Below are 23,551 nucleotides of genomic sequence, written 5' to 3' on the forward strand. Positions count from 1 at the left end.
GAGATGGGCATGTGGTCCAACAAACACCAATGGGGAAAGGCCCAGTGAGAGTCTCGGAGAAGAGTAATGTGCCCTATTTTGCAGGGAAAGCTAGAAATAAGATCGTGAGCTTGGAGTTGGCGGATGTCCCTACACGGAACCTGAGAACAGGCAACGCTGTGGAAGGCAGGGGTGAGAGACAGAGAGAGCCTGGGTCCTGACAACACTATCTGAGCACCTGGATTAAGCCTTACATGAGGTCAGTCCCAAAGGATCCGTTTCTTTCTTTTTTAAAAAAGACTTTATTTATTTATCTTTAGAGGGGAAGGAAAGGAGAGAGGGAGAGAAATACCAATATATGGTTGCTTCTCATGTGTCCCCTACTGGGAACTGGCCTGCAACCCAGGCATGTGCCCTGAGTGGGAATCGAACCGCGATCCTCTGGTTCGCAGGCCTGTGCTCAATCCACTGAGCTACACCAGCCAGGGCCAGAATCTGTTTCTTGATATGAGAAAAGAAATGCCAGTTATGTTGAACCCACTTGAGTCAGGGTCTCTCGTGAAGGAGAGACTGACCACACAAGTGACGCCGCCGCAGTAGCGGACACGTGCCCCTCCTCCCTGGGTCTGGACCGTCCTGGAGCCCCCCCAGGCCAGACCCCCATTACCTGGAGCCGTTGCTGATGAGGATGCTCTCGCGGATTGTCAGGGTGCAGTAATACCACACGAGCAGGAAGTTGAAGACCTCGTCCGTTACCCTGGTGGAGAGAAACAGCCCCAGGCGGGGAGCAGGTGTGAGAACCAGGTGGCTGGCCCAGCCGCACCACCACAGAACGGAGGGCCAGGCCCAGGGCTGCCGCCCCAGCAGGCCTCTGGAACCCCCGACGCCCGGGAAGGCAGGGCGGGCCTGGCCTCTCAGGCGCCTTCCCTGCACCGGGACCGCTCACCCCTCCTCACCTTTCCACCAGAACCCTCCGTGCCCTGAGGCTCTGGCTGAGCTTTCCCGCCTGCCCTGACCACGCAGCCCATGACAGCCTGTCTCCCTTCGAAATGTGACGTTCCTGGTGGGGTGCCAGCAGGAGGACTTGCAGTGGAAACCTAGTGTGCTTTTTAAAACCGTCTGCAGTGTCATGGTGTAAACGCCCACCGTCCCCCTAAACCAGCCGTGAATCTTGTTGCACATACAAAGTAACGCTTACGGCCTGAACCGTGTGTAAGAAGAATGTAAGAGGTCCCTGCCTCCCGTACAGTGACCACGGCCCGGAGCAGGCCTCAGAGGGGGACAGCGGGCAGGCGGGGCCGTGCAGAGCCCTGGTAAGAGTGCAGGGCTGGCGGGCACGCTCTGTGTGGCCCTGTCAGAGACCTGCCTGCCTCAGCTTTTCTGTCTGTATAACAGGAAGACTGGTCCCCTCCATGTGCTTTCCCAGGTGAAGGGTCCTGGAAGAGAGCCCTCAATATACAAGTACCCCCCGACCCCATGGCCGGTCTCTCTGATGAGACCTCAACCAAGGCTGTGCCTTTGACCCTGAAGGGGAAGCATCTTGGTGCCTCCCAGCATCACACGGAGCCCTCCAGCACAGAAATGACTAGGGGGGAACCCCACCCCACCCTCTTCATGTCTGTCCCTGAACTGGGAGAGCTTCCCCCAGGACTACAATGCCCTGGGGGGGGGGAATGGAAGGAAGACAGGACTTCAACAATAATGAAAGATGTTGGGAGGTGACCTTTCTGTGGTCGCAGATGACAGACTCCCAGCCCAAGCCTGCTGACTGTGGCCTGTAAAGGCGATCTCGGGAGGATTAAGATCAGACTCTGGAAACCCAGGGCCTGAGTTTGAATCCAGCCTCTGCCTCTTCCCAGCTGGAGAACCAGGGACAAGTTAGTGATTCTTCCCTGCGGCCGCGTCCCCACCTGTGCAGTGGGGAGAGAGACAGTGCCTCCCCGCGAGCAGGCTGCCTCGAGGACTCGCCCGGCCCGAAGAAGTGCTCGGAGCAGCGCCTGCAGCCCAGGGAGAGCTGCGCACGTTCCCGTCTTAACTCCGGAAGCACCAGGGTCGGACAGATGGCTCTCAGACACAGAACTGCAAGAAACTCAAAGGCCTGCCTGACTTGGAGGTGAAATGGGGGTGGGGACGGGCCCCCGGGGTACAGAGTCACTTAGATCCTGACTTCTGAGCTCAGGCCAGAGACAGGCCCACGAGCAAGTCTCAGTTGCCAGGGGTATTTTTCACCGGTCCCTCCTCTGTGTTGTCAGTAAAAAGAGAAGCGAAAAGGGTTTTAAGGCCCCAAGATGCTCGAAGTGCAGCCTCCATCTGCTCTGCCGATGGCCTGAGTTGCTGCTGCTGCTCCAACAGGTGGGCACATCTATGCTCTGAAGTTCCGGAGGTCAGGGGCTGAAACAGGTCACATGCGCCTCCTGGAGGCTCGAGGACAGAGCCTCTGTCATCGCCTTTTCCGGCTTCGGGAGGCAGGATGCACTCCTGGTCTTGTGGCCCCACACGGCTCTGACCTCTGCTTCTGCCATCACACCCCCTCCGTGGCTCTGACCCTCTCTCTCACAAGGCCGCGATGGCCTTGTCACCACAAGGTTGTGATGACATGGGGCCCACCGGTTAAGCCAGGGTCTTCTCTCCATCTCTAGGTCCTAACTTACTCCCTCTGCAAAGACCTCTGTCCTGTAAAGTAACATATTCTCGCATTCTGGCGATTAGAACGCGCACAGCTCTGGGGGCCATTATTCAGCCTGCCACACCAGGCCAGCACTGCCCGTTGGGAACCTGCAGTGTTGCAGGAACTTTATAAGGACGATCTTTCTGGAAATGCTACCGATCCTACGGGACTGGTTCCTGTAGTGGGTGTGCTCACACACCTGTGCCTGTCTGTGACTTCAGCAGCCGGGACCCGTGACTTCCTCTTGGCATACCTGAGGGCTTTCTCAGGCCCCTGCGCTCCCCATGCTGGTGTGAGGGGCAGAGGAGGACGGCAGAGGGGTGACCCCCTCTGGGAGCAGCCCTCAACTCCCACAACTGACCACAGCTGGAGCTAAATGCCCTTGCTCCCTCCCCCTCCGGTGGGACAAGGGAGGCATGTTCTGCAGTGACCCCCACCGCCCTCCCCCCACCCCCCAGAAGCCCTGAGTTCCACGTGCTGTGGGATGCCCCCTCCTTGTCTCGCTTCCCATCCCCCCTCCAGCATTTCTTAGGATCACTTCCTAAACAAAATACTGGCATTTGAACGCTTGTCTTGGGGATCTTTTCTGAGGGAACCCAAACTAAGACCGTACCACGTCCCATTTAACAGATGAGGAAACTGAGGCTCAGAGAGGGGGGGTGAATTGCACGAGATCACACAGCTAGGAAGCACTGGAGTGAGATTCAAACCCAAGCCCACCCGTCGAAAGCTGAACTCCAACTACCTCTTCCCCGCCTGCTTTGACAGCAGATCCCCACAGAGGGTGATCCTGGCCTGAAGGCAGCTGAAGGAGGCATCCCACTCTCCCGCCTCATCACTCAAGCCTCTTCAAGGTCACACAAGGCCAGCCAGTAGGTGCGCATTCCCACCACTGAGTGCTGACCTAGCGAGTGGCAGAGCTGGAGGCAGAGCCCCTCAGGCTGAAGGGCGTGGGCCGTGCCCAGCTGCAGACCCAGAGGCACCAGGGAAGGGCCTTAGGGTGGGACACCCAGCAAGGGAATGATCCGGGGGGCAATGTCAGGGAAGAAACGCCCACCTCCTGGACACTCAGCTCGCTCAGGATACTAAGCTGTGATCTGCCCCGCCCTGCCCAGCCTTAGCACCAAACGCCGGTGGCAATAACAACAACTGCCACCACCAGACAGCACGCGTGTGCCGGGCACTATTCTGAACGTGACAGGTGTGAGCCCCTGGTTCTCACAACCACCCTGCCAGGTAGACACTGAGGCAGGGCGATGTCAGGTTATTCGTCCGAGGTTAAGCAACAGAACCGCTTCCACATGGGGACAGAGATGAGCTGCCTGCCCAGCCCTCTGCCCTATTTTTAACCCAGAGAAGGTGCACTGGGTTGAACAGTGTCCCCTCCCATAATCCACATTCGCCAAGGACGTGTGAACAGGACCCTATTGGGAACTAGGGTCTTTGTCAGTGTAGTTAGTTAGGATGAGATCACACTGGATTAGGGTGGCCCTGAATCCAATGACTGGTGTCCTCGTAAGAAGGTCCTAAGAGAGACACAGGGACACACAGGGAAGGAGGCCGAAGGGCAAGACTGAGGCCCACTAGGCAGAGACTGGAACGAAACAGCTCTAAGCTGAGGAACACCGAGGACAACCAGCGACGCCGGGAGAGGCGAGGGAGAACCACCGCCTTCGGAGACAGCCCAGCTGGCTGACACCCTGATTTCAGACCCCTGGCCTCCAGGCGAGAGAAAACCTGCTTCTGCTGTTTTAAGGCACCCGGTCGGTCTGTGGCGCTCTGCGGCAACACCCCTTGGAAATGAACACAGAGGGGGTGGGAAGAAATGGAAACACCCAGGCCTTGGGGGAGCCTCAGAACTGGATGACACACCCCACATCTGCCCTTCGAGGGCCCAAGAGGTCCCAGGGCAGGGAGCCTGGCTGCTCATTGGGAACTTTTCCCCCCCTCCAGAGGGGCGTGTGGGTGCAGCCTCTGCCCTGCAGGGAAACAGGCCAGGCCCCATGCTACAGGCAAGCACGGGCCCAGGGTCTGAAAGGACCTTTGTCTGGACATTCAAGTGGCCAGACCAGCAAGAGGACTCCCAGCCAAGCGCCTGCCAGGAAATAAACCCTTAACACATGGGCCAAAGGCCCAAGCTGTGCTTGGCCGCCTCCCCTGGGGTAGAAAACCCAGGGCCACGCAGAGGAAGGAAACCCCCTGGGGCAGGGTGGCTTCAGGCCCATAAGCGGCTGCTCCCAATGCCCCGCTGGGCACCACACCCTGGGCAGAGCCCTCCGCACACAGGGTTCACGCACTGAATTGTCGCTACAACCCTGTGCGTTGGGCCCTGGTGTCACCTCGTTTTACAGACGGGCAGACTGAGGCTCCGGGAGGGAACCTGCCCATGGTAACAGCCAGTCAGTCTCAAAGCCAGGGTCAAACCTAGGCCATGAGTGATCTGTCCCTGTCTCTTTCTTTCCTCCTTCCTTTTTTCCTCTTCTTTTTTTTGTTTCCTTTCTCTCTCTCTCTCTCTCCCCCTCCCTCCCTTTTTGTAATTGAGATACAACTCACATACCATAAAATTCACCCTTTTAAAGTATACATTTGATGGGGTTTTTTGCGTATCACAGAGTTGTGCATCTAGCACCATCTAATTCTAGAACATTCTAGAACATTCTCACCGCTCAGGAAGAAACCCCACACCCATCTGCAGTCAAGCCCCCATCTCGCCTCCCCTCAGCCCCAGCCACCCCCAGCCTGTTTCAGTCTCTGTGGGTTTGCCTGTTCTCCGCATCTCATGTGAACGGAATCACACAGCATCTGATCTTTTGTGACCAGCGTCTTCCACGTAACATACAGGGTGAGGCAAAAGGAGGTTACATGTTGTTCATACGAAAAATAATACAATGATGAGTAAATAATAGTACAAGAACAAACTCTGGCCCTGGCTGGTGTAGCTCAGTGGACTGAGTGCGGGCCTGCGAACCAGACAATCACGGTTCGATTCCCAGTCAGGGCGCATGCCTGGGTTGCAGGCCAGTTCCCAGAAGGGGACTCATAAGAGGCAACCATACATTGATATTTCTCTCCCTCTCTCCTTCCCTTCCCCTCTAAAGATAAATAAATAAAATTTAAAAAAAAAGAATAAACTCTGGCCCCGGCTTGGTGTGGCTCTCGGTTGAGCGTCATCCTGCAAACCAGGATGGTCACAGGGATGGTCATCGAAAGGTCACCAGTTCGATTCCTGGTCAGGCAGGGCACGTGCCTAGGTTACAGGTTCAATTCCCGGTCGGGATGCGTATGGAAGGCAGCCAACTGAAGTTTCTCCCCCACATCGATGCTTCTCTCCCTTCCCTTCTCCCTCCCTTCCCCTCTCTCTAAAATCAAACATTTTTAAAAACAAAATTTAAATAAAAAAGAAACTTTTGCATACTCACAACTGTAAACCTGCGTTTGCCCCACTATGTAACATTTTCAAGACTCACCTGTGTTACAGCCTGTGTCAGAACTTCATTTCTTGTTGCGGCCAAATGACATTCTATTGTATGAATATGCCAACCTGGGCTCTCTCTGTACTACACTCTAAGGCCTGTCCAGCAGCCGTTTAGCAGATATCCGTCGGACAGGTGGACGGTGGACGGGACTGCTATTTCTCATGAGAAACAGCCCCTCTGTGCCTACACCTCGCCTCATGCAACACTGCGGATGCAGGAGAGACCCTGGATCCCTCTCTCATGGGGCCCTCTTCACCCCAGCGTCCCCCACCCCACAACGCCACGCTGCGTCACCTGTAGTGAAGGACAAAGCGGCAGGCCACAGCACCCAGGAGCAGGATGATGGTCAGGTAGAGCTTGAACTTCTCATACTCATCTTTGTAGGCAAATCTAAGGCAACAGACACGCCCAGGAAAGGTCACGTAACTTCTACTACATTTATAGCAATATGACTATACGCCATTGGGGGCGGGACCCCTGCCCCCATCAGATCCTGACATACTGCCACCCACGTCCCACAAGTAAAAGGAGAGACCCAGCCTTGAATGAATGGTGACGATTAACCAGGGAACGAGGACTGAAGTGTGGCTTCCCACGCCCCTGGACTCTCGATGTAGGGCTCTGGGAGTGAGGGGCTGGGCAGGGAGCAGAGACAGGGTCCCCTCCCTTAACCAGCTGGTGCTGTGGAAACACCAGGGCTCCATCTCCCTAGACACTGACAGACTTCGGATGGACACGGTCTGCTCCCAGGAGAAAAGTGCGCGACGGGCGTGGGGTTGGAGCAGAGCCATTCCCCACAGTGAGCTGGCGGTCCCGCCCGCCCGACATATGCACTTCCTGAAGGAAGGAAGGAGACCTTACCCTGGGGGCTGCCCACGGGGGAGAAGAGTGCCAGAAAGACCAAGAGCCAGAGTGCCAACTGTTAATGTTTATTCATTTATGCAAAAATCCTAGCTTGGTCCCATCTCATTTGAGTTGAAAGGGCAAAATGCCTGACTCCATAAAGCCAGGTGCGGGTGTGGGACACTCACTTGGCCTGGTTGCTGAGAAGGGTCACGTTTACGTTGCCGAGGACCAGATTCAAGTAGAGCCTGGAAGGAAAGACTGTGAGGCCACCATGTCCCCAAGAGCCCTGGCAGCAGCCCCAGCCAAAAATAGTCACACTTAATAGTCACCACTGAGCGGCCAATGCAGAACGCAAGATGTTAAACTCAGCAGTCCAACAGCCTCTCATCAAGTGCAAACAATGATTAACCAGAGAGCGGGAAGACTGTGACACAGGACGCTCCTAACTGAGCCCTTTCCCCTCATTTTAGCCTGCTTACAGACCTTATTTCCCAGCCTCCCTTGCAGCTACTGTGAGCACATGACTAAGTGCCAGCCAACAAGGTAAAAGCACATGTACAATACCTAGGTCAATTTAAAGCAGGCTCTTTTTAAAATTAAGGCCTAGCCTTTAAAACTGCACAAGTCCTATGTATACAACATGATGGGTTTTTACATATTTCTACATCCATGCAACCCACACCCAGATCAAAGAATAAAACACTTCCAGCTCCGAGAGGCTCCCGCCTGCCGCCCTCCCCACCAATGCCACCCACTGTTGTGTTCACGGGGAAGCACGTGAGGAAGCCTCCTTCTCTTTCCTGCCCTCACTCCTGCCCTACCCCCTCATCCTCAAGCCCCGACAGAAGGCGGGAGTCACACAGACCAGGTGTCCTAGGCCTGGGCGTCTGCCTGCAGAGGCGCAGCGTGTTGGGGGCGGGGGGAGTTGCCAGCTCCTACCCGTTCTTCTTGGGCAGGTAGGCCTCCATGTCGAAGAAGAGGTTCTGCCGCTCCTTGATGCTGGCGTCCATCTGCTGAACCAGCTCTGCCTCCTCCCGACTGGCATGGCGCTTGTACCTGCGGTGAGAGGCCAGGGCGCAGCAGAAGCTGGGGCATCGCTCGGACTGGAGTGAGAATCCAGAAGCTCTGGGCACTGCCCTCCCATCCGTCCATCTCAGTATTGCTTGCAAACTCAAGTCTGCACCTGTACTCTCTGGGTCTGATGCTGGCTCCCTGCTAGCCCTCTGACCTCACGGGTGCTTTTTAACCTCTCTCCCTTATTTCCCATATCGAAAAAACAGGGATAACATCGAGCCTACCTCCTTAACAATGCCATTGGGACAAGTGAATAAATGCAATTTAAAGTATCCAGGATCCGCCATCTGAGATGGAATCGCCGCCGAGATGCAGATATTCGTGAAAACCCTTACGGGGAAGACTATCACTTGCGAGGCTGAACCCTCAGATACAATAGAAAATGTGAGGGCCAAGGTCTAGGACAAGGACGGGACTCCTCCTGATCAGCAAAGACTGATCTTTGCTGGAGGCAACTGGAAGATGGATGTACTTCGACTGACCACAACATTCAAAAGGCCACCCGCCATCGTGTGTCAAGACTTCGTGCTGGGGCTAAGGAGAGGAGGAAGCTGACACCCCTCCCAAGAAGAATGAGCACAAGGGGAAGAAGGCTACGCTGGCTGTCCCGAAATACTGCGACGGGGGTGAGAGCGGCAGAATCGGCCGCCTTCGTCAGGAGTGCCCGTCACACGAGTGCCGTGCTGGGGCTTTTACCACCAGCCACTTCGACGGACACTGTGTGGCAAATGTGGGCTGACCCACTGCTTCGACAAACCAGGGGATAAGTCACTGTGTATGGGTGAATTAAAGACATGAAATAACATTAAAAAAAAACAAGTATTTAGAATGACATGTGACACATAGTACGAGCTCAGTGGAAATCTACTAGCAATATTCTTCTTCTTCCTATTCCTTTTTGTTTCCAAATGACTTTGATTTAATCACGGGAAGCAAACTAAGTGGAAAGCTTACGAGAGAGAAGCATTATAGGTCAGCGCCTTTTGCAGACGAAGCTGGGACACAAAGGCACTGGGCTCTGCTCGCTGCTCTAAAGGGGCTACCTGACGACCACGGGGGGCAGGCAGGAAGGTGCCTTAAAGGTGTGAGCAGTCAACTAACCAAGGTCGAACTGTTGTTCTTCGGTGATACGGAACTCTCACAACTAGAAAAACAAGTCACAGACACTCTTGGAGCAGGGGTCCTCGGCGTAAGAACCTACCTCAGGGGTCAACCTTCGAACCCAGGGCTTTTCAACGGGGGGTACTTGGCAAAGTCTGGGAACCTTTTGGCATCTAGTGGGTAGAGGGACTGATGCTGTTAAGCCTTCTACGTCACACAGGACAGCCCCCAGCAGCTGAGAATTAGCATCAGTGCCAAGGCTGACAAACCCGAGACAGATCGAAGCCTCTGAAGTCCCGCCCTCAGTAAGACACCTGTCTCCAAGAGTGGCGATGTCACTGCACGGGACCACCTGCACTTTCCCCCACGACCAACAGGCCTCCATTTCCAAAGGGGTCAGCTAGGGTTAGGGGTATAATCAATAATCTTCCCAAAAAGTGTCCACGAGGAAAGGCAAAAACGGACCAGGAGTCACACACTCTGGGACGGAGGCCCAGGTAGGTCAGAGCCTTGTCTTCTCTGCCGGATGAGGGGCCCACAGCACCCCCGGGACCCCCTCACCTACGGGCGCCGACATCACTTCCAGAACAGTGGGCCTGGCGTCAGGGACTGAACTGAGTTATGAGCTCAAGCTTGTCTCCACCAGGGTTGCCAGACTTCTTAGCCCCCACACCAGAGAGCCTGGAGGGGTGAGCCCCCACCCCCATGAGGAGGGTACTTTCTGTCTACCTGCCCAGCAGGACTTCTTGTAACCACTTCCTTTGGGGAACTAGCTCTCGTCCTCTTTCCCCCTCAATATGCTTTAAGGAGGGCTGACCCATTCCCAAGGTCCATCAACTGAACATATGACCTAGTCTTGCCTAAGTAGTCTCAGTGATTGGTTCACAGCTGGGCATGGGACCAACTCCAGCCAATGAGGATCACACCCAGCTGGGTGGCCAGGCCAACAGGAAGAAAGGCTGGAGGATAGGAGCCTGGCACTGCTGGTGGCCCTCTTGGTGACCACAAGGGGACACTCAGCCTGAGAGTGAAGCCAACCTACAGGAACGCACAATTTAAAGGAAAAAAAAAACCAGATCCCCAAAACATCCTCTGACCCCCAGGTCCAGTGGTGCCTGAAGCCACGCCTGGGTTTTTCCATTAAAATTTCCATTCCCTGCTCAAGACAGTTTTGAGCTGCACCTCTGACCCTGAGAACCAGGGGCGCTCGGCGTGCAGCCCGGCCCACCTCTGGAGCGTGCGCTTCAGGGTCTTCAGCCGCGTCTTCTGCTTGCTGATGGAGCTGCTGCATGAGGTCTGGAGCGCAGTCAGCTCCTCCAGCTTCTGCCTGTAGACCCTGTGCGTCTCCTGGGGGAGGGAACATGAAAGGTCGTTTTTCACAGTTTGCTCATGTCAGGGGGCATGACTACAGAGGTCGAAATTTGACAGCTAAAAGGACACAAAACCAGCTTAGAAGACTGGGATGGCAACACGTCACGCCCTTGTCTAATAAGGAACAACCACTGTTTTCTTTCCAGCCCTGGTTCCATCCTTCCTAATGGTGACAGCAATCAAGTGTGACTCTGAAGGGCCACCTCTTCTCAACCCTAGTCCAAATGGTTTGAGTCGACAGTCTCCATACAAGAGTGATCATGTGATCCAGGCCTGGACAGTTGGTACCTTCCAATCCTCTGGCAACTGACTGATTCAGATGTGGACACGTGGCTTAAATGAGCCAGTGGGAGTCAGTCCTGGGACGCTGCTGGAAAGAAACACTGGTTTAGAGACGCTCTCTTTCCCCCAGGTTGCTAACCTGGTAGCAGGTGACTTAGGACTCTGAGTGGGGACAGCCTGCCTAAGAATGAAGCCAAACAGGATGGGACAGAATCAAGACATGGTAAGGGACGGAATCCTGATAGCCTCGTTTCAGCCCTTGGGTCTAACCAAGTCTGAATGGAGTACTGTCCAATAGTCTTGGTGATAGGAGTTCACAGATTCCTTTCCACTGAGGCCAGTTTGAACTGGGTTGCTAATCCTGGCCATGAAGAGAGCCCTTACTATGTCAGCTAAGAAAAGGTCATAATACCTCCGCCTGTAAAGCCAACCCTCCCCACCCCTGGCACAGTCACCCTGATGAACGCAATATCCCGTTCCTGGAAACAACCGTTCAGGGCCTCAGAGCCCAGGGCACTAACTACAAGAGACGGAACGTCTTGCTGCTGCCGCTGCCGCTGTGGCCCGCCTCCCCCCACATCATGCCACGTGCTGAGAAACACGCCCTGCCCTCTGCCCTGGAGAATTGAAGACAGACGCCAACAACTGGAGAAACCAATGAAATTAAATACAATGCCCCAATGGGTACATTTAAAGCAGTGGTGTTCTTGGCTGATGGAGAAATGCACTGTTTGGCAGAGGGAGAGAAAAAGGGGATGGTCAAGGCTAAGGCCAGAGCCTACGTCCTCATGCCTGCCAAGCCGGCCCCTACTACGTGGGCTGAGTCGGGAGAGAAGGGAGAGGTGAAGAAAATGTGTGAATAGGTAACAATTAGGGGCGACACTGAAGAGTGCCGGGAGCAAGTCTCCCTGGGCTCCCAGGTGGGAGGGCTCAGTCCCTCACAAACAGTGTCATCAGTCTCCGCTTCCTGGGCCCTCAGAAAGGAAAATTCTGCCCCTGGTTTATTTAACTTTTATTTTTAAATAATTTCCAACTTGCAAAAGTTGGGGAGTAGAAAGGCCCTGACTGGTGTGGCTCGGTGGGTTGGATGTCATCCCACAAACGACAAAGTCGCCGGTTCGATTCCCAGTCAGGGTTTGACACATGTCTGGGTTTGCAGGCCAGGCCCCTGGTTGGAGGTGTGTGAGAAGCAACTGCTCAATGTTTCTCTCTCACACTGATGTCTCTCTCCCTCACTTTCTCCCTCCCTTCCCCTCTCTCTAAAAAATAAACAAATAAAATCTTTAAAAGATCAACAAGAGTACAAAGAACTCCTCTCTACCCTTCACCGAGACTCAACAACTGTAAGCATTACGCCATATCTGCTTCATGGCCACCCCGTCCTGGGCCATGTGGTGTGTGTCTCTTTTTTTGTATCAGGCACCAGGAATTTATAGCTCACAGGTCAAACACAGCCACGTGATTTTGTAGGAGCAGTAAGCTAGAAATGGGTTTTCCTTGGTTGAAAAAATCAAAAGAATATTTCACGGCATGTGAAAATACCTGAAATTGAAATTTCAGCATCCATAAGTAAGGTTTACTGGAGCGCAGCCACGCCCACTCATTTGCATATTGCCTCTTGGGAACTAGGAGAGCAGAGTGAGTACTTGTGACAGAGACCATATGGCCCGCAAAACCTAGAATCCTCACTACTTGGCTTTGGCATACGTTTGCCTACTCCTTTTCTAAACCGTTTGGAAGTTAGCTTCTTTAGTTAGCTTCTTTAGATAGTCAACATGCTTCTTTACTCTAGATACTTCATTGTGTATTTCCTAAGAACAAGGAAATTCTCTCACAGACCCACAGCACAGGGATCGAATACAGAAAATGTGACCTTGACACAACACAGTGCCATGACCTTAAATACCACCCAGATTCACATCTGGCTACCTGCCTACTGACGGCAAGTCCCCCAGATCCCGGGCCGACTCGGTCCCCCGCGCTGCACCACTGTTCACATCTCCATAGCCTCTCTGGTTCTTTCCAGACGAACAGCCCCTAACTTTTTTTGGTCTTTCTTGATATTATTAGCATTCTTAAAGAGTTCTATCTAGTTTTGGAAAATGTCCTTCCACCTGTGTTTGTCCACTGTTTCTTCCTGGTTGGATTCTGGTTATGCATTTGGATCAAGAATGCCGCTAAAGGGACACTGTGCCCTCAGTGTCTCCCATTAGGAGGGACACGGTGTCTGTGACATTAACGTTAACTGCTCAGAAAGGGTGGTGTCCACCCACTCCCACCACTGCACAGCGACCAGCTGTGTCTGTAATCGGTAAGGAATCTGTGGAGAGACAGGCTGCGTTTCCACCCCTTCTGAACTCTGCAGTGCCCGTCAGCCCTCCCCTCACAGCCAGCATCTGCCGGTGGTCAAGGAGACCCTCCGGCCCTGGCGTGGAGAGGACGGGGCAGAGCGGCCCTCACTGGACTGCAGTCTTCAAGCGGGCGGGGCCTTTGGACTAAGGGCCGGGGCCGCAGCCGAGGCTCCTGGAAGATAAAGAGGTGTGTCACCTCCTGGCCCTCTTCGGGCTGGGTGCCACCAGAGGGAGATAAGACCTAGACTGCAACATCAGCAGCCAGATGCTTACCAGGCCCTTTTCGGTTCGAATTAAAATTTAATTTCAAAGTAAAACGTGAAGACGTTACCCTTGTTAAAAATTAAAACGCTACAGCTGCGGGTGGAGTCGGCTTCGAACACACCCCATCCTTCTCCCGGCCCCCAGAAGTAACTGCTGTTACTCGTTTCTCCCAGACATTTCCCTATGTACTCTTCCAGACGATATTCTAGGTACCCATGTATTTCTGTATTTTATATAGACCTATTTTTTTTAAATCCTCACCTGAGGACATGCTGTTTTAGAGAGAAGGGAAAGGAGGGAGAAAAATATTGATGTGAGAAACTCACACCTCTCATATGCGCCCCTACTGGGAACTGAACCTGCAACCAAGGCTTGTGCCCTGACCGGGAATCAAACCGGTGACCTTCCAGTTTGTGGGACAGTGATGTAACTACTTGAGCCACACCGGCCAGGGTGGCCTATTTGTGTACACACGTGAGTGCGCATAATGAAAAATACACTGTTGCAAAAACAAACTGTCCCTAACATTTATTTTCCTTTGCATCATTTTAGCAATAGACCCCACAAAGTCATAGCTGTGCATATGGCCTACAGACTGTATTTTCCAGCCTCCCTTGCAGCTAGGGGTAGCAATATGACTAAGAGCCAATGGGATGCAAGCAGAAGTGGTATATGTAAGTTCTGAATCATATTTTTATAAGGAACTGCTTGGCCTCCAATCTTCCTTTGTCTGGCTGGCATATGGCAACTATGCAATACAAATGGCAAAGCCCACTGTCCGTTCCCCAGCCAGACCAGCCTGAATCCCAGGTGACCTCATGGGACAGAGCTTCCAACCTGCAACGGTTTAAAAACTGATTGCCCATCCTTTAGCATTCCTCATGCAGAGAGATGGGGGTCTCTGTCCCCTCTCCCATTAAATATAGGTAGGCTTGTGGTTGGTTTGACTCCCCCCCCAAAAAAAGGGCAAAAGTGACACTACACAATTTATGAGAAAAAAAGCATGGAAGGACACAGAGCTTCCCCCTTGTCTGCTGAAACACTTACTCCTGGAGCAAAAAGTTCAACTGCCCCGAGGCCACCGTGCTGTATGGAAACTCTAACCACACAGAGAAATCCCAGGCAGACACTCTGGCGGAGAACCCCAACTGGAATGACAAACCTTCCTGTCATTCCAGCCCAGGCACCAGACGGGTAAAGAAACCGCCAGGTGACTCCAGCCCCACCCATCCTGGCCATTCGAGTCTTCCCAGCTGGGGCCTCTGGCACCACAGAACACAAACTATCCAGACTGCGCCTGCCCTGTCTCAGTTCTTGACTCGCAGAGTCCATGAGCAAAAAGCAACTACTGCTGCTTTATGCAGCAGCGGGTAACTGGAATACCCCTCACCCTGGACCTCGCCTCCCCCTGGACTGTTGTGAGAAAGAGGGAAGATACCTCATTTCAGCCTTTCCATTGGGGGATTTCTCTGTATAACAGCATAGCTTACAGCCTAAAGCTTACCCAGAACTTTCAATTTTTAGAAATATATTCACAGTACCAGAATGATCCCTCAACTTTCTTTTCTTACTCAATACTATGCCTCAAAAATCCACCCATGTAAGAATAGATTTGTTTCATTCTTTTTTAGTGCTGTGCAGTGTTTCACGCTGTGCACACACTACTGTTTGTTTAGGCCATGGCCCTACAGCTGGATACTTAGGTTGTTTCTAGTCTCTGACTGTAACCAACAACGCGCATTTGTCTTTTTGTGTCTGCCGTTGATTAATACCCTTGGCACTGCCTCCCTGGGCACACACGCCAGCACCTCTCTGGGGAAGCTTCTCTCTGGGGAAAAGAAATGGAATTGCTGGGTCAGAGGGTGCAGGCTTGTTTTTAGTTTTAACAGATCTCGGCAAACTGCCTGCACAGTGGCTGTACCAATTCACAGTGTCCCACCCGCAGCATATGACAGTTGTCCACATCTCACCAACACTCAGTGCCATCAACACTTACTTTTTTACAAGCACTTCCCCAATGCTCTCCCACTACTGGTACTCTCTGCTCCACCCCAAGACAGGAGCCTGGGTAAGGACAGGAAACGCACGGGCTTTCCTTTCCCACAGTTTTATTTCCTGGTACATGGAGTCATTCCTGATCCCTGACAGTCTCTCTCTCTCTCTCTCTCTCTCTCTCTGATATTGGAGACCATACATCTGTCCACTCCTGTCCTCACCTCCAGGTTTAGGGTCTGCCAGCCACGAGGAGGACGGCGTGGGGTGGGGGAGTCAGACGCCAGGCCCCCAGTGCGACACGCTGTCTGCGCCGGCCTGTCTCTGCGGACTGCTGGTGCCCCCCCAGCAGCAATGAATGGTCATCCCTTTATTTCTTGGATCCTTACTTTTTTCGTGACAGCTGGCTGCCTTTCACTTGCTCTTTTTAAAAATTCTGATAAAATTTGGTATTTGAATTATTTAAATTTTTTAATTTTTAAAATATAATACACCTATGATTTATCATTTTAACCGTTACAAATTTTTTTGATCCTCCCACAAAGATATTTTTTTCATTGCTTTTAGAGAAAGAGGAAGCGGGGGGAGGGGAACATTGACGGGACAGATGTGTGGTGTATCCACCACGACCACCTGCCTCCAGAACTTTCTTCATCATCCCATCTGGGGCTCCGGACCCACCAACCAAAACTCCATTCCCCTCCCCCCCAGGCCCTGGCAACCGCCCTTCCAGCACTTTCTGACCCCACGCATGTGCCTCCCCCGGGGACCCCGTACATAAGCAGAATCATCTAGCATTTGTCTTTTTGTGTCTGGTGTACTTAGGGCATTATGTCTCCAAGGCCTATCTGTGTTGTAGCATATATCAAAATTTCCTTCCTTTTCAAGGCTGCGTGATGTCACTGTATGTGTGCACTGTGTTTTCTTTGTCCAGTCATCTGTCCATGGATACCTGGGTTGTTTCCATCTTTGGGCTTATTGTGAAAAATACCGCTATAAACGTCGGTGTCTAAATATCTGTCCAAGTTCCTGCTTTCAGTTCCTTTGAGTGCGTACGCAGAAGTGGGACTGCTGAGATCACACAGTGAACCCGTGTTTAATTTTCTCTGAGGAACTGCCAGGCCCTTTCCCACGGACGCTGCACCATCGCCGATTTCTGTCTCAGTGCACTGTCCCCAGGCGGTTCTGGAAGGGGGGGTGCACAGTACCGGCATTTCCTTGGAGTTCCTATTCACCCTCGCACATGAGGGTGTCTCCAACAGACCTGTGCGCCGGGATGCTTCTTCCAGGGGCGGAATGAACGGCGCTGAGGCAATGCAATCCTGCCGTTCATCCAATCGACCTTGGGCCTGTGGCCTCAAATGGAACTAGTCACCAGATGGGGGCCTTCTGCTGTTTTTGCCGACTAGGCAGCCAGTCCCCTTCTGGCTGAGGTCTCCATCAGTTTCTTTGGAGACCCCTCCCTCCCACACGCTCAGTCCAGGAGATCTGCCTAGCAGCTGGCGGACCCTGCCCTGGGTTCCGGGGCATGTGCTGCAGGCCCAGCAGCCAGATCCTCAGCCTCCTGATCCCACTGGTTGTTCAGGGAAGGGCATTCAGAACCAACGACACTCAGCTGTGGGCTCTCATCACAACCTCTGAGAAAGAGACCCATTTTCTACTAGTTTTGAAGGCAGCACTGTAAGCCCAGAGTTAATGCATCTCCTGCCTGAGAATGAACCCCACAGAGAGGAAAACAGAACGGAAAGGTAGACAGATGAAGGCCTCAGCCCTGATGATTTCACTCGAGCCCCTGGATCAGCTTGTACCTGAAGGCAGTGCACCTTTGAGTTCCCAATTACATATGCAAACATCTGTTTTGTTCTGTTTGGCTTTTCCAGTTGGGTTGAGTGTTTTTATCTGAGAGGCAAGTGTCAGAATCTAGATTCAGATGGCAAAGAACAGAGCTTTCCTTCTGGGCAAAACTAGCCACACCAGGTAAGGGGAGAAGCCACCAATCTTGGACCCATTATTACCAAGCTCTTGCCAAGGACAACTGTCATCTGAAAGGTGCCAGCAGCAAGGACTTGGAGCCTGGCTGACAGAATCCATCAAGCCAGTAACTAAACTGTCACCCCGAACTGTAGACCACTGGACAACCACACCGGGTTTTCTTTTGGTTTTTGGTGTTTGTTTGTTTTTTACCAACCTACGAACCTACGAACCTAAATCATTTTTAACAACTTTATTGAGGTATAATTTACACACATAAAACTGACTCGTTTTAAGTGTACCATTCAAAGATTTTTATACATTTACCAAGTTGTACACCCATCCCACACCCAGTGTTTGAACATTCCCCCACCCAGTAAGGCCCCGGTATCTATCAGCACGCACACCCCGGTCTCCGTCCTGTCAGCTCCTGGCAGCCTCTCACCTACCTTCTATTCTTAGAGATTTGTCTTTTCTGGATATTTCATATAAATAGAATCCTACAGTATGTGGTTTTTGTGTCTGGCTTCTTTTACTTAGCATAACTTTTTGAGATTAATTGACACTGTAGCATGTATTAGTGTTTTTTATTGCTACTCAGTAATAAAACTCTGGTACAGATATACCACATTCTGTTTACCTACTCACCAGCTGTTGGACACTTGGGTTATTTCCACTTTTTGGCTCTTATGAATAATGCTACCATGGCTATTATATACGGGTCTTTGTGTAGGCATACATTTTCATTTCCCTTTAATAGGAATGGAATTGCTGGGTCATGTGGTAAATGTAGGTTTAATTTTTAAAGAACGCACTCGACCGCCAAACCACTATTTTTATTTCTCAACTTGGTAGCCACGGGTTGGATCATGGGAGACGCGCTCCAAAAATTAGGAGTCAGTTCTCTGCACACGGCGCAGGGAGAACCAGCTCCCTCAACGTGACTGACTCTCACACCAAGTCGCTACCTCTAAAAATAACCCGGCGTGCTGGGGGCACCAGAGCAGACAGACAGCTGTGAGAGAAAGGACCCATTCTGCAGCCCGAAGCAAGCCCCACCCCCTACAACTGTCTAGTTCAAGACCGATTCAAGAAAAGAAACATGCTTGGTTGAATATGTACAGGCAAAGCTGAGGGGAGAAAACAGGGGGTAAATATAAGGCAAACACTGTGGGTAAAGAATCAAATGTGAAGACACTTGTTTCTCTAGGAGAGAAATGCAAGCACAGTGCACCCTCCATCCTCCAGTAACTGATGTCTGCGTGGCCGTAATCATGCAGATGGCCCACCGCGAGCGACACAGCTGGTTTTCTGTGCAAGCCTTTGGTGCCGTTCTGGTTTCCTGCTCATTTTATGAAGTATTTCAGGTGTATAAAAAAAGGACAGAAAAGTCATAACACAGAAAATAAACACGACACTAACACTCAAATTCTCATGCTGTGTTTAAGAGATAATAGTGCGCCTAAGGAAGAGAGCACTCGTGCGTTCTTCCTAGGTGGAACCGCCACCTCCTTCTCCCAAAGAGGCCAGCCCCCGTGCTGGTGATTTCCAGCCCCAACCCCAGATCTATTTAGTCTTTCTCTGTGCTGACACCTCCAGACTCTATTTCCTGGCTCCCTTACTCTGCCCCCCACTTAGGTTAGGCCAGTGGGAGGCCAGGACAGAAGACTGGAGGGCGGGCGGAGAGAGGGCTGGGGGTATTTGTTCTCCTGCCTCCTCCCTGCTTGGCCGTGGCCTTCAAGTGTTGCTCCCCTTCCCCAGGAAGGAGCTTTGGCCAAGCTCTGCTGACTGACCCCTCCCTCTGCTCCTTTAGAATTTAGGATCCCAGCTGCAGGGGCCTTAAACTGCCACACCTCTCCATAAATAGCCCCTTCCTTAAACTCTTCAGTGAGATCCTTCGGACAGAGACACTTCTTGCCAGGGCTCTGCCTGATCTCCACCTTCAGTGAATCTGGCCCATGTCACTCCCCTGCAAGTTTTTGTACTGCTGTCCAAAGATACGCATCAGTCAGCGATAACGTAGTTTCACTTTACTATACATGTCACACTGTATACCCCTCTCTGTAACTTTTCATTTCGGTGTTGCTTTTCTTTTTTAAGATTTTATTTATTTATTTTTAGAGAGAGGGGAAGGGAAGGAGAAAGAGAGGGAAAGAAACATTGATACGTGGTTGCCTCTCGCACAACCCCCACCAGGGACCCAGCCTGCAGCCCAGGCACGTGCCCTGACTGGGCACGTGCCCTGACTGGGAATCGAACCAGGCGACCCTTTGGTTGCAGGCCTGCACTCAATCCACTGAGCTACAACAGCCAGGGCTCAGTGTCACTTTTCCGTTTACAAGATTCATCCACCTTGATACATGTTGCTCTAGTTTATTCATTCAGCTCTTCACACCCCACTCCATGGATGTTCAGTGGAATTATCCAGTCTGATGGACACTTGGGTTTCTGTTTCTTAGCTGTTACGAGACAAGCATTATGAAAATTCTTGGACAAATCTCCTGTTTGAAATTTTAACAATGAGTATAGATATGACTTATAAAAATGTATAATGGATAAAAAAAAAAGACAGAGAAGCACTAACATTAGCTCTGTGAGCTGAGATGCCCACAGTGTCTTTTTTGCACATCTGATTACCCTTCTTGAAGACACAAACGAGCAAGTTTCTGTTGGTGGATTCAGAGTTCCGCCACCTGTCCTGTCCTCTGAGGCCCTGAGCTCTGCCCCAGTGGGAAGTGAGGTTAAGGATTCCAGGTATCCAGCACACCCGTGAAACATCTGGAGATGCTCTCGTAACACAAGGCACCTTGGCTGAATCATAAGACCCAGAACTGCTGGGCCAAGCCCAGAACCCAGAACTCCTGGGTCAACATTTACTGTGAAAACTGCCACCAATGGGATCTCTTGGCATTTTCAGACAGGGCTCTGGCCCAGGAGCATTGGGGTTGGTGGGCAACCCAGTAAATTGCAACAGAGCCATGGTCACCGCCAAAATGTGGTGCCTTACAGCTGTGCCCTTCTCTGGTGGGAAGTTTTCAAAAAATTACATTTATGTAGTTCTCTTTCTGAGGAATCAACATCAAACAAAGATTTCTGGATGCTGAGTATGGTTAACGGAGACTCATCACCATGGAAACACCCCCAAGGATGGCAAGTTAATCTCATCTAAACTGCATCGATTCCATATTGGGAGGGGAAAGATTCTGAGTCACGTGTAAGGATCAATTAGTAATGTCTGTTTTGGGAGCAGTAAGTGGAGGTAGGAGCAGGTATGTCAGACACTTGAAAGCAGGACAGCACAACAGCTAAGTGATGAGGCTGCGCAGCCAGACTGACATCACATCCAGGGTCTGCCACCTGCGAAGTGAGTGATGCAGTCTCTTTGCACTTCAGTTTCCTCAGTTGTCAAAGGGCTAGGAGACAAGGCCTATGTTACAGGCCATGTCCTGGTTTTTAAAAATCAGCTTTATTGGGGTGTAACTTACATATGAATTTGCCAGTGTTCAGGTGTATGAGTCAATGAATTTGGGCAGATATATACAATTGTGTAACCAGCACTACCATCCGCACATAAAACAAAAGTTCCTTAGTGTCTCGGGAAACTTTTCACGGCATCCTCAGATTAAATAACCGAGAAGTATTTATGTCCTAACAACTTAGTAGCCTTTTGGAAAAAATAATACACTAAAATCAACAAAAAGATTTTTATTTCATTATGAAATAGCCAAAATTATTTCATAATTTGAAATAATGGGGGACATGCATGCCTGTGGGCTCTGCACAAATCCTCCAACTGGGGGATCAGATTAGACACTGCTGGCCTCATTTCTCGTTCCATGGGGTTTTAATGAAATAATACTCTCTTCCCGCTACAGCCTGCCCGCCTGATGTCGACTCTATACACAGCAGCCAGAGGGACGCCCACTTCATTGGTAGGAAAAGCCATAGTGTTTACAGAGTGGTCCGCCTACTATGGGGTCAGGTTTAGGGAAAGGGCACTTCCAGCCACCTCCTTCCTTGGTGGGAGGGGCAAGGCTGGCTTTCCAGGGGAATAAGACAAGGCAGGAAAGGCTCATTAAACTACCTGCCACCGGGTCTGTAAGTGACCTTCTGTGGTCCTACCGCAGGCCACAGGGCCATGCTCAATTCACCAGCTCAAACCTCAACCAGGCAAAAAGGCAAAGTCCCCATTGCGACCTGACCTTGTCTGAGAACCCACTGAGGGAGCCCCACCCCCACAACCCCGGCACATGCAAATCACAGTCAGAAGAAATCAGATCCTTTCCTCTGGAAATTCCCAGAGATTATGACTTTGGGGGGTGGGGAGGAAGAATTCCAAAGATCTTTCGGATCCTGTAGGGCCTGAAAATTAGCCTCCTCTTTCCTCCCTTCATTTGTAAAAGGGAAGGAGAGGTAAAACCCAGCGACAATATACACTGCTTCCAGAAAGATGAGATCGAAGAGATATAAGCATGAAAAACCCATGAATCCCAGATCCTGAAGCAGATGCAGGAAAATTAAGATAGATGAGGATTTTCTGGTGGAAATAAAAAAAAAAACACCTTCCTATTGTTAAGCTTTCTAGTGCCCACCTGCCCACCTGTGGTGACCTCCTTGTTCCCCAGCAAATGTCTCATATCTGAAAGTCTGTTCAATAAATACACACGGACAGTGTACACCCCACTTGTATGCATGTTTCCAGAAGCTTTCGTCTCAGCAGTTCAGAGCTCTCCCATTTAATATGATGGAGAGGGGGGCTCCCAACACAAGGTCAGACATCTGAACTGAACACTTAGGGCACTAAGATCCAGCCCCAACTTGATCAGTAAATTGCTGTGTGACCCCAGTTAAATTAGCATGCCCAAGTTTCAGTGAAGACATAGGGTTTTTTACCTTAACCCCCAGGGGCCTCTATGGCCTTCCATTCATCACCAGCCTTTGACCCAGCAGCTGTCACCAAAGCCCAAGACCAGCAGGGTCCCTCTGCCCCAAGGTAGGGTGCAGTCCATTCTTGCAGCCCTACTGCCAAAGAACTAAGCAGGCGACATCACAGCTTCCACCCAGCCAACCCTTGCTAAGCACCAGGGTTTGAAATCTAGAATTAATGCCCAATTCCCCCCTGTCCCTCACACACCTGAGGCCCAGAGACACCAAGTGAGAACACAACAACAAATCCAACTGTCTCCTTTGCAACCTCTGCCTGCCAAGACTTGCAGTCTAATTGCTGTTAATTGCATTAATTGCACAGTTCTGAAGTGTTAAGACCCCTCCTCCTTCTCCTAGTCTAAGGCAGGGCAAGGGGAAAGAGGGATGAACAACAAAAGCTCCACACGGCAACCTCCTTCTCCCACTCATGGCCCTCAAACCCCCTCTGTGGCTCCAAGGACGTGGCATGAGAGCCCAGCAGGACAAAGCATTAAGAAGTAGCTGTGCTTTCCTGATGGCAGTGGAGCCACAAGAGTCCCTGGGGAACTGGGTGGGACCCAAGCCCTAGATCTAAGGAGAGGGCACCAACTCACACTTGCTGGACGGGTCGAGAAAGGGATGCCCTTCCGGTTCTGGGTACCGTACCTTCTGCTCATGCCTAAAACTGGCCCATCTCTCCGGCACCTTTCTCTATACTCCTCCGGACCTGCTGTCTCCTGTCTAGAAAGTCCCAGCACAGACACCCTTGGCATTCTCCTCTTCCCTCCCCGGACACGGCCAGAGGCCAACCAACTGCACACAAGGGCTACACGTTCAGGAAAAAGGTCACTGCTCCAGCCGAGGACTAGGAGCCGGGGGGCGGTGTGCGAAACCATTTCAGACCCGCAGAGCCCTATGCTGAGGGGGCTCACACAATCTCGGAGCTGCAGAGGGGAAGCCCCATCTCTACACAGGGCCCGGGAGTCCCCTGGGCCAATCCCAGGGTTTCCTGGGGCGTCTCCAGGCGGCAGAGCAGGTTGCGGAGGCCTCCGAGAACTCCCACCGGGAACAAACCACCCTGTCCTGAGGCCAGAGCAGCAAAGCCATTCTCTCGGGGGGCCTCTCGGGCCTCTCGGACCTCCGCCCCCGCCGCCCCCTCGCAGGGCTCCGGGCCGGAGGGTGAGGGAGGCGCCCCAGCTGTCAGACCGACGGATGCCATCCACCGCGCCAAACTCAGCCTGCAGCCGCGCCAGAACCCCGAAGGTGCGGCA

At 52.0% G+C, this 23,551-nt stretch overlaps 1 protein-coding gene and 1 long non-coding RNA gene across 2 annotated transcripts in view; one reads left to right on the forward strand and one right to left on the reverse strand.

Annotated features, from left to right (window-relative positions):
* TMEM120B (transmembrane protein 120B) overlaps nucleotides 1-23,551 on the reverse strand; it is a 36,181-nt gene that overhangs the window by 11,960 nt on the left and 670 nt on the right. Inside the window, exons 2-6 of the mRNA XM_037052022.1 lie at nucleotides 10,373-10,491; nucleotides 7,909-8,025; nucleotides 7,155-7,214; nucleotides 6,418-6,513; nucleotides 647-736 (exon numbers count right to left, since the gene is read on the reverse strand). Of these exons, the coding sequence (XP_036907917.1) occupies nucleotides 647-736; nucleotides 6,418-6,513; nucleotides 7,155-7,214; nucleotides 7,909-8,025; nucleotides 10,373-10,491 (482 nt within the window). The remainder of the gene's footprint in view (nucleotides 1-646; nucleotides 737-6,417; nucleotides 6,514-7,154; nucleotides 7,215-7,908; nucleotides 8,026-10,372; nucleotides 10,492-23,551) is intronic.
* LOC118991069 (uncharacterized) lies at nucleotides 659-22,791 on the forward strand. Its single transcript, XR_005067342.1, has 3 exons — nucleotides 659-739; nucleotides 14,073-14,077; nucleotides 22,780-22,791. It is a non-coding gene; the product is annotated as an uncharacterized LOC118991069 (long non-coding RNA).

The sequence above is a fragment of the Sturnira hondurensis genome, unplaced genomic scaffold, assembly GCF_014824575.4.
Source record: "Sturnira hondurensis isolate 20B ecotype Veracruz unplaced genomic scaffold, ASM1482457v3 Scaffold0007406, whole genome shotgun sequence".
NCBI lineage: Eukaryota > Metazoa > Chordata > Mammalia > Chiroptera > Phyllostomidae > Sturnira > Sturnira hondurensis.